This window comes from Microcaecilia unicolor, chromosome 2 (genome assembly GCF_901765095.1).
Source record: "Microcaecilia unicolor chromosome 2, aMicUni1.1, whole genome shotgun sequence".
NCBI lineage: Eukaryota > Metazoa > Chordata > Amphibia > Gymnophiona > Siphonopidae > Microcaecilia > Microcaecilia unicolor.
The window spans coordinates 557029402-557040427 of NC_044032.1; the positions used below are offsets into that span (position 1 = coordinate 557029402).

Genomic DNA, 11026 nt, shown 5'->3' on the forward strand with positions numbered 1-11026 from the left:
CGACAATCCACTCCGGGGTCACCAGAGGCAATCCTGCAGACAACTTGTCTGTCTGCATCCACCAGCTCAGCGCCTTGCGCACTGCTGGGTCCATGGGAAGGCGCACAGCATAATCCTCCGACATCGGAGTCCAGCGCAGCAGCAGAGATAGCTGTAGTGGTCTCATATGAGCCCTGGCCCAGGGCACTACTTCCATCGTGGCCGTCATAGAGCCCAACAGCTGCACGTAGTCCCAAGCCCGAATAGGAGAGGCTACTAGGAACTAGTCCACCTGAGCCTGAAGCTTGACAATCCGATTGTCTGGCAGGAACACTCTGCCCACTTGGGTGTCGAATCGAACTCCCAGATACACCAGGGACTGAGTCGGGCGCAGCTGGCTCTTCTTCCAGTTGATGATCCATCCCAGGGAGCTCAAAAGAGCAATTACCCGGTCCATAGCTTTGCCGCACTCTGCATAAGAGGGGGCTCGGATCAACCAGTCGTCCAGGTAAGGATGGACTTGTACTCCTTCCTTTAGCAGGAAGGCTGCTATGACCCCCATTACTTTGGAAAAGGTCCGCGGAGCAGTAGCCAACCCGAAAGGGAGGGCTCTGAACTGGAAGTGTCGTCTCAGGACTGTAAAACGCAGAAAGCGTTGGAGAGGAGGCCAGATGGGAATATGCAGGTACGCTTCCTTGATGTCCAAGGAAGCCAAGAACTCTCCTGCCTTCACTGCCGCTATAACAGAGCGGAGAGTCTCCATGCGAAAGTGCCTCACTTTCCAGGCCCGATTGACCCCTTTGAGGTCGAGGATAGGCCGGACAGAACCTCCTTTCTTTGGAACCACAAAGTAAATGGAGTAACGTCCCTTGCCAATCTGATTTTTTGGCACCGGAACGACCGCACCCAGGCGGATCAGGTTGTCCAAGGTCTGCTGCACTACCACAGCTTGACCGGAGACTTGCAGGGAGAGAGTACAAACCCGTCTCTTAAGGGTTGGCAGAACTCTAGCTTGTAGCCGTCTCTGATGACTTCCAGCACCCACGCGTCTGAAGTTATAGCGGTCCACTCGCCCAGAAACGAGGACAGCCGTCCTCCAATCTGCACTGGGGCGTGGACCAAGGCCCCGTCATTGGGTACGAGACCCTGGGGGAGGACCGGAGGGAGCACCTCCGGGACGGCGGTCTCTGCGAAAGGAATGCTGCTTGGGGGAGAAATTCCTCTTGAAGGAAGAGGGGGCAGAGGAACCCGACTTGCCCGGGCGGTACCGATGGGCTTCCTGCAACCGTCCTCTGGAGGTATCGGGACGAGTACTAACCCGAGCCCTGACCTCTGGTAATTTCTTGCCCTTAGACGTGCCGAGATCGGTCACGATTTTGTCCAGCTCGACCCCAAAGAGCAGCTTGCCTTTAAAAGGCAATCTAGCCAGGCGGGATTTAGAGGCGTGGTCAGCAGACCAATGTTTCAGCCAAAGCCACCGCCGCGCAGAGACTGTCTGAGCCATGCCTTTAGCTGAGGCTCTCCAGACATCATACAGCAAGTCTGCCAAATAGGCTAAGCCCGATTCCAGGGCCGGCCAATCAGCCCTCAAGGAAAGATCCGAGGGGGAAGCCCGCTGCACCATAGTCCGGCACGCCCTGGCCACATAGGAGCCGCAAACTGAGGCCTGCAAACTTAAAGCAGCTGCCTCAAAGGACGACCTTAAGGCCGCCTCCAATCTTCTGTCTTGGGCGTCCTTTAGGGCCGTGCCACCTTCCACCGGCAACGCCGTTTTCTTAGTCACCGCAGTGATTAAAGAATCCACGGTAGGCCACAGATAGGCCTCACGTTCACTCACAGCCAAAGGATAGAGGCGGGACATAGCCCTAGCCACTTTAAGGCTCGTTTCCGGGACATCCCATTGAGCCGCAATTAAGGTGTGCATGGCATCATGCACGTGGAAGGTTCTAGGCGGGCGCTTCGTCCCCAGCATAATGGCAGAGCCAACAGGGGCTGAGGGAGAGACGTCCTCCGGAGAGGAAATCTTCAAAGTGTCCATGGCCTGTAACAACAGGTTGGGCAAATCCTCTGGGCTAAAAAGCCGCGCTGCAGAGGGGTCATCCGCTCCAGCCGAGCGGGGATCTATCTCCTCCAAGGAATCCGCAAAGGATCGTTGGGAGACCTCAGACACGCTGCCCTCATCTACATCGGAGGAGACAAAAGTCCTCCAAGGCCTGGAAATCAACCCGAGGGCGTTTACCTCTGGGAACCTCAACCTCTTTATCAGAAGAGGGAGCAGGGGCAGCGTTTGCATGAGGAAAGCCTGATGCAGCAGCAAAACAAACTCGGGGGAGAAACCCCCCAGACTGTGCACTTCCGCAGCCTGGGCAACAGCCCTAGACGCACTCTCAACCGGCGCTTGCAATAGCGGGGGAGAGACATGCTGCGCATCCAAAATGGCGTCCGGCGCGAAACTCCGTGAAGGAGCCGCGCGGGAAGAACGGCGCTTAACTTTAGCCGCTTTTGTGCCGTCGCCCAAATTAAGGGCGTTCATGGCATTAATGTCTCCAACCTCAAGGGCGGCCCCGAAGAAGCCGTCCGAGCCGCGTGGCCGGCCAAGATGGCGGAGGCGAGGAGCGGGGGATGGGCGTTTATGGCGGGAAAAAACCGCCACGCCGGAGGAACGACCGGGACATTCATCGGTCACTAAACTATCACCCATCAATGGCGAATCAGGTTGTAAAACCCCCGCATCCCCTCTAGAAGCGCTCCAGCGATCCGGGGAGCGACCCTTTGCGCCCTCGCCCTCCGACGCCATTGCCACGAGGAGAAGAATCGGGGAACCCCCTGCCCGCTATAAAAAGGTAAAATTACCTGCTTGCCGCTCCGAGCTGTAACGAACTGGTGTCCCAGTGAGTAGCTGCAATGAACGTTTAAAGAAACGTCGAATTAAACGCCTTTAAAGACGTTTAAAAATTTTTTTTTTTTTTAAAACGGAGCCAGCGGGAGGGGGGAGAAAAGGAGGGACCTGGCACCACCAGGTTTGCACTTGCTCAAAAGAGCCCTCAACCCCAGGCCTCAACAAAACCTAAGGATTAGGCTTGGAGGCCTAGCCAGAGCTGCTGCTGTGTGTGACCACCACCTGCTGAGATAGAGAACATACTGGGGAGTTTCCGGCAGCACATGACCACATATAGGGAGGCAAAAGTTTGCTCTCTATCTCCACCTGCTGGTAGATGGACACAACCCACCAGTCTATGGATTGATCAGCTTGATGATATGGAAGGAGTCATTATTCTTATATGTAAAAATATAGGTTATCATTGCAACTTGCAATCCTATGATCCCAATGGCCGATGATCTTACTTAGAAGGCACAATTATGGGTAAACCCATTATTTTGCTCAACGTTTACGCTCCAAACACAGATAATCCTGTTTTTTTTTCAGTTCATTAATTTCCAGCAACAATATTTCCCACTCTTCCAAACTTTAATAGGAGATTTTAATTTCCCATTGAACCCATTTATCGACAGTACATCAAATTGCTGCCCTACAAAACTGAAATCCAGAGCCCTCATACAGAAATATGACCGTTGGCGACTTCTACATCCAATGGACAGAGAATACTCTTCTCCACATCTTACATTTTCCAGGTTGGACTATTTTTTTGGCTCTAAGGAAATTGTCCCCCTCCTCGAATCTTCCAAGATCCATGATATTATTGTGTCAGAGCACGCAGCTGTGTCATGTGTTCTGAATTGGTCTCATGATACTTCAACTAATCGTACCTGGAGAATGAACCCCACGCTTCTAATGACAACTTTATAGCCCATATCATGTCTTTATTGGAGGATTTCTTTCATCATAACACTTCACCAAACTTGCACTACTCCATTATATGAGAATCCTAAAAAGTATGGTTAAGGGGAGAATTAATAAGCTACAGTGCTTTTCAGATGAAGAAACAGGGACTGAACTCTAAATAGTGGAAAAATAAATCTATGAATTAGAATCTGCCTTATTCCAAAAATACGACTAACTAACTCTTTAAAATATGCAAACTCAAATTTAAATATAATCACATTTTGAGCCAAATAGCAACTGCCATCAATTTCATGCAAAGTTGTGTCTACTATGCATCAGCCAATGGAGTGGAGGAGTGGCCTAGTGGTTAGGGTGGTGGCCTTTGGTCCTGGGGAACTGAGTTCAATTCCCGGCACAGGCAGCTCCTTGTGACTCTAGGCAAGTCACTTAACCCTCCATTGCCCACCACATAGAGCCTGCCATGAGTGGGAAAGCACGGGGTACAAATGTAACAAAAAAAAAAAAAAACAGGTAAACTTCTGGCTAATTCTCTTAAAGGAAGAAGAAGAATTCAACAATGAACTGTAGGAATCAAGACTTCCTCTGGATCTCTGCTGACCTCACCCTCAGATATCCTGAATGTTTTCTCAAGACTTTCTACTCCAACCTATATGCCTCAGAATCCAATGCCTCAGATGACACCATTTCTTCATTCAGTGAACCTTCCTCGTCTTGACTCTAATGCTATTCTCATCTTAGCACAGGACATTAAACCGGAAGAAATATGCTTGGCTATCAAATCACTGGCTCCTGCCAAAGCATCTAGCCCAGATGGTTTGCCAGCAGAATTTTTAAGTCCTTTGCTTTATTACCTGTACCCAAAATGAACTTATACTTTCAAGATCTCATATCTAATAACCCTCATCTTTGCTGCTTCTTAGAAGCCACTATTGTTGTCCTACCAAAACCCACAACTGGTTCAGAATTATCATCCTATATCCTTGTTAAATTTAGACTAAAGATTTTTGCCAAATTACTGGACACTACGCTGAAACACATAATAGCCCCTTCTCATTCATTCAGATCAAGTTGGGTCGAACAACACTAGAAGTTTTTACCACCTTCTCCACTTTGCCTAATCAAGGTCTGATCCTATCATTGCAATTGCCATAGATGCTGAGAAAGCCTTCGATTGGGTGGAATGCTGGTACTTGTTTTGTGTTCTGCGACACTGATTTCCCTGACCCTTTCATTCAAATGATTTGCCTTTTATATTCCTCCCCCTCAGCAAAAGTTTTAGCAAATGGAAAGCTATCTGATACCTTTATATTACATAGAGGAACTCAACAGGGTTATTCCATCTCTCCATTATTATTTAATTTAGCCCTAGAGTCACTTCTAGTCAAAATTAGGCAAGATCCTTGTATAACTTGCATTCAATTTAAACATTTAGGGCCCTGTTTACTAAGCTGCGCTGTAGGCACACTAGTGTTTTTAGCATATGCTAAAAATTAGTGTGCACTAATGCTAGAGACACCCATATGGGTGTCTCTTGCATTAAGCGTGCTAAAAACACTAACACTCCTTAGTAAACAGGGCCCGTAGAGCTTAAACTATCAGCTTATACTGATGACATTTTACTGTATATATCTAACCCTCAACAATCACTATCTACTCTCACTCAAATAGTCTCAATCTTCTCCATCTCTGGATGTAAAGTAAATTGGTATAAGACTGAACTTATGCCACTCAATGATCTTTGTATCCCATTTACTATCGCCAATTGCTCATTTAAATGAGTTACCACCTCTATTAAATACCTGGGTGTCTATTTTGACAGAGAGATTAACCCCTCAGCAAAGATTAACATGGATAAAGTTATAGATAAGGTAAATCATACCCTGGCCCCTTGTTCACCACTTCACCTTTCATGGTGGGGCCATCTAGATTCTTTGAAAATGGTTATTGCACCTAAAATATTATATCTTCTCAATACGTTCCCTAGTTTATTTCCAACCTCTTTTTATACCTCATTAGAAAAAATACGCCCAAATTTCTCTGGGCAGGTAAACTGATTAGAATATCATTATCCAAACTGAACGCTCCTAGATCAGCTGGTGGGGTAGGATTCCTTGACCTTTTACATTATCACAAGGTCTTCATACTACACGATACTGCTTTTTATCAATGGATTCAGCTATAATATGCTATTACATCTGGCATTACCAAAGGGAAATCGTGCCAAACGAATCTCATTGAATTCTTTGACTGGGTGACCGGAGAATTAAATTAAGGACGTGCTATGGATGTAATCTACTTAGATTACAGCAAAGCTTTTGACACGGTTCCCCACAGGAGGCTCTTAAATAAACTAGACGGGCTGAAGATAGGACCCGAAGTGGTGAACTGGATTAGGAACTGGTTGATGGGCAGACGCTAGAGGGTGGTGGTAAATGGAGTTCGCTCGGAGGAGGGAAAGGTGAGTAGTGGAATGCCTCAGGGATCGGTGCTGGGGCCGATTCTATTCAATTCAATATATTTGTGAGTGACATTGCAGAAGGCTTAAAAGGTAAAGTTTGCCTTTTTGCGGATTACACCAAGGTTTGCAACTGAGTGGACACCCCAGAGGGAGTGGAAAGCATGAAAAAAGATCTGCGGAAGCTAGAAGAATGGTCTAACGTTTGGCAATTAAAATTCAATGCGAAGAAATGCAAAGTGATGCACTTAGGGAGTAGAAATCCACGGGAGACGTATGTGTTAGGCGGGGAGAGTCTGATAGGTACGGACGGAGAGAGGGATCTTGGGGTGATAGTATCTGAGGACCTGAAGGCGACGAAACAGTGTGATAAGGCGGTGGCCGTAGCTAGAAGATTGCTAGGCTGTATAGAGAAAGGTGTGACCAGCAGAAGAAAATAGGTTTTAATACCCCTGTATAAGACGTTGTTGAGGCCCCACCTGGAGTATTGTGTTCAATTTTGGAGGCCGTATCTTGCGAAGGATGTTAAAAAAAATGGAAGCGGTGCAAAGAAAAGCTACAAGAATGGTATGGGATTTGCGCTGCAAGACGTATGAGGAGAGACTTGTTGACCTGAACACGTATACCCTGGAGGAAAGGAGAAACAGGGGTGATCTGATACAGACGTTCAAATATTTGAAAGGTATTAATCCGCAAATGAACCTTTTCCGGAGATGGGAAGGTGGTAGAACTAGAGGACATGAAATGAGATTGAAGGGGGGCAGACTCAAGAAAAATGTCAGGAAGTAATTTTTCACGGAGAGAGTGGTGGATGCTTGGAATGCCCTCCCGCAGGAGGTGGTAGAGAGAAAAACAGTAACGGAATTCAAACATGCGTGGGATAAACATAAAGAATCCTGATCAGAAGGAAGGGATCCCCAGAAGCTTAGCCGGTGGTGGGAGGCAGGGCTGGTGGTTGGGAGGTGGGGATAGTGCTGGGCAGACTCATACGGTCTGTGCCAGAGCCGGTGGTGGAAGGCAGGGCTGGTGGTTGGGGGGCGGGGATAGTGCTGGGCAGACTTATATGGTCTGTGCCCTGAAAAAGACAGGTACAAATCATGGTAAGGTATACACAAAAAATGGAACGTGAGTTTATCTTGTTGGGCAGACTGGATGGACCGTGCAGGTCTTTTTCTGCCATCATCTACTATGTTACTATGCTCCAATCTTCCTACCACTCCTTCTTTACTCTCCTACTGTAAACAGATTATGGCCACAGGCCATTCAGCATCCTACTTTTACAAGATTCTACAATCACTAAACCAGTGGTTCCCAAACTGTGTATCATGGCACCCTGGTGCACCACGGTGAACTATCGGGTGCCACGACATATTTTTCCGCAGAGCCGCAACTAGGACCTTCCTCTCTCCAGTTCTCAATCTAACCTCCTTGGAAAGGCCTGTTGTTCTCCAAGGTTGGCAGCAGGCTGCAGAACTAAGCAACATGAAGACCGTGGGACCAGTTTCCTGAATGCACACCTGCTAGCTCTCTGGGCTGTTGAGGGGGGGTGCAATCTTCCATGGACCTGGCCTCCAAGGGGGGGGGGGGCTGGTGCCAGCAAGCTTCTTCCTGCCTGCCTGCTTCCAGGTCTCTCTCTCTCCTGCGTGCCAGGAGGACCCGGATGATTGTATTAACACGATAACCCGCGTGACCTGGGTTTTTGCTTTAATGCAATCATCTGGGTTCCAGCACACAGCAGGAGACGACAGAACAAGGGAGAAGCATTAAGATACAGGGAGGTAAGGGGGTGGGCAGGAGCGGCAGCCCGAGTGGGGGAGGGGGGGGATTGTGACACTGTGGCCCAGGTGGGGGATGGGTGGCCCTGCTAGTTCTGTCACACCTCCTCGGACGTAAATTTTCTGTAGTAGAGGGGTGTGACCGGCAGAGCTAATGATGACGTGCAGGAAACTGATCCCACGGTCTTCACATTAGCTGATAGAGAAAGCCACGAGAGATGCTGGCTTGGGGAGAGGGGCAGAGAAACAGCCAGACACAGAAAGAGAAAGGGGTAATGAGGGATGAGCGAATTGAGAAAGAGAGAACAGGGTAATGGTGGAAAGAGAAGAATGAGAGAAGGGCAAAGGCTGGATAAAGGAGAACAGAGAAAGAGAGAAGGGGTAATGCTGAATAGGGTTAAAAGGGGGTGTTTAAGCTGGATTACAGGGGGAGCAAGAGAGGGCTGAGGCTGGATGAAAGTGGAGAAAGAAGGAGGGAATAGGATGGGTGGAAGGGGGACAGGAGAGCAGACACGAAATGGAAAGGGGTATGAGAAGGAGGACGTGCATGGGAATGCAGGTGTTGGTGGCTGAAGCATGCCAATTTACTTGCTACACAAGCAGCATGGGTCTCGGCTGTGGACCTCTTCAGCAGGCGGGGCTTGGGCATCCCCACCAGCAAAAGTAGGACTCAATTCTGTTCGGGACGGAGGATGGGGGAGGGGAGGAGACTTGAGAGGAAAGGTGTAGCCTAGGGGTGCCATGACCCGAGAAAGTTTGAGAACTACTGCACTAGATTGTATCAAAATGACTAGCCTAAAAATAAGTATGGCAGGAAGATACTGATTTTATATTTCATTATAAAGATTGGAACTCCTTTTGGAGTATTACTCTGTGCATCTAAATCTACAAATGTCACTCAATCTATGTTTTTTCTAATGCACAGAGCAATCTGGATCCCCATTAGATTCCACCTTATTACTCCTTCCTTATCTAAAAATGCTGGTCTTGTGATAAAGAATTGTGATCCTTGAAACATCTATTGTTTGAATGTCCTCACCTTCAGATGCATTAGATATCAATTTGGGATACCATTTGTAGAATCCTTCCCATAACATGTGAATTGCAGTTAAAGTTATCATTTTTAATTCTCTTTACTTTCAAGATACGTTAACACAGTCTGAATGTGTATTACTGGATTCTCTACTATTTCTTGCCTTAAAAACTGTTGTAAATTCATGGAAGAACTTATCCAATATCCATTATAATCAACGGTGGAGTTTAGTGTGCACCACATATAAAAATGAAGCCTATCTAGCAATGAAATTCAACAAGATACATAAATTCAAATGGTCACCTTTATCTTCTTTTGTTCAAGATACTACCTAATTACAATGTATGTGTATCACATTGTCAAAGCTGTCCGTTTGCTGTTTCACATTTCTGTTTCTTGTTTCTTTTTGTATTTTGCAACATTTTTGAATAAAGAAATTTAGACTTAAAAAAAAAAAACGAAACAAGAATTTGCAAATTTGAAGCACCAAAAACACACCACTGAAAAATGCACACATGCACAGTCTCTCTACTTGTCCTCAAAATGAGCGCTGTGGAACAGAGGACCCAAAAGCACCTCACATCCCAGCCGGCAAAGGATAGATAGGTGGACGAATGCACGGGGAGAGGAGGGGTGCTGTCTTACAAGGACCCTGCTGTAGTCCAGGGAGGGAGCCACCCACGGGACAGAAAGCCAAACGAACACAGAGGGTCGGAGCTCAGCAACCCATATACAAAGCGGCAACCAGCCTCGTCCTCGCCTTCCCTGATTTTCCGTGCCGGGCCGAACACGAGTTGAGAGCGCAGACACTAGCAGTAAGAGGGACTGCAAGAAAGTGGGTCAGTAGGCCTAGCAGGAAAGTGGGTCAGTAGTAGGCCTAACAGAAGCTGCGCTGTTTAAGACACGCCAGCAGCACCGCCTCGCTTCAAGACAGTGCTTCACACCTGCCCTGGCCGCCGCAGCACTCACCAGTCGCGGTCTCCACCGCCTGCGCGTAAATAAGACCCCAGTGCAGCCGCACCCCCAGCGCTCGGGCCTCAGTGCGTCGTAAGCTGCGCGCCCCCGTATGCTAATACTGCGCATGCGCATTCCCTCGCCCCTAGGCTTCAACCGGTGGATTCACCACCTAGATTGAACAAGCCCGACTAAACTGCGGGGAGCGGCCAAAGTATACCGTCACTCTCTCACCTGAACGGCAGGGCTGCCTGCGCAGGCGCCAACCATTGCCCACTATGATAGGCTGGCTGGCTGGCTAAGCTTGGCTAGGCTAGGCTAGCCTGGCTGAGATGAGCAATGGACGATTCGGTTACTCTGGATATACCTATACACAAATTCTTCACTCAGACCACTAAATATCTGATGAAATTGGAATCAGAGTATTATTTTTCTTTTGTGACAGCAAATACAATTGAGATGAGGATATCCTGTTAGCGCCAACAGTGGCTCAAGAAGGATGTGAGAGTATGTGCAGAACTTATTGTTAAGGCTGGCCAAACCCATGGCTGTCTCAAGGATTGTGCACCTTAAGTCAACTGCCTTTGCGCCCCCCCCCCCTTCATTTTGTGGTTAGTCTTGTAGTATGTATGAACCTTGTGTAACTCATCGGGGTTAGCTCTTGGACCCGAGTCCCCCCCCCCCCCCCCCCCAACCGGAGTGCTGTTCTTTCTCAGTTTTCTAGCTCCACAGCTTCAATCACTCTCAAGCCACCCGCACTCACTCTTACAAGCTTCTCTCAACCAACTGGGAATAGTAGTTATGGATCTGGAGTCTAAACTGGGATTTGAGAAACATGTATCTGAATCCAGGTTCCCTCCAGCTCCCAGTCCAGGAACCACACAATTCACCAGGAGGATTAGAAATAAACTTAATGTTGGTAACACATAAATTCTTACAGTGACGATCTTCAGCTTAACAAGTGATACACTCCGACTATGATTTCTAAAGGTAATCACAAAGAGCATTTCTTTCTCAGGATTATA

General features: G+C 47.9%; 1 protein-coding gene across 1 annotated transcript in view; it reads right to left on the reverse strand.

Moving 5' to 3' along the window:
• Positions 1-10271, reverse strand: part of CLOCK (clock circadian regulator) — a 250497-nt gene extending 240226 nt beyond the window's left edge. The window contains 2 exon segments of the mRNA XM_030192205.1: positions 10017-10116; positions 10236-10271. Of these exon segments, the coding sequence (XP_030048065.1) occupies positions 10017-10116; positions 10236-10271 (136 nt within the window).
• Between the last annotated feature and the right edge of the window lie 755 nt (positions 10272-11026).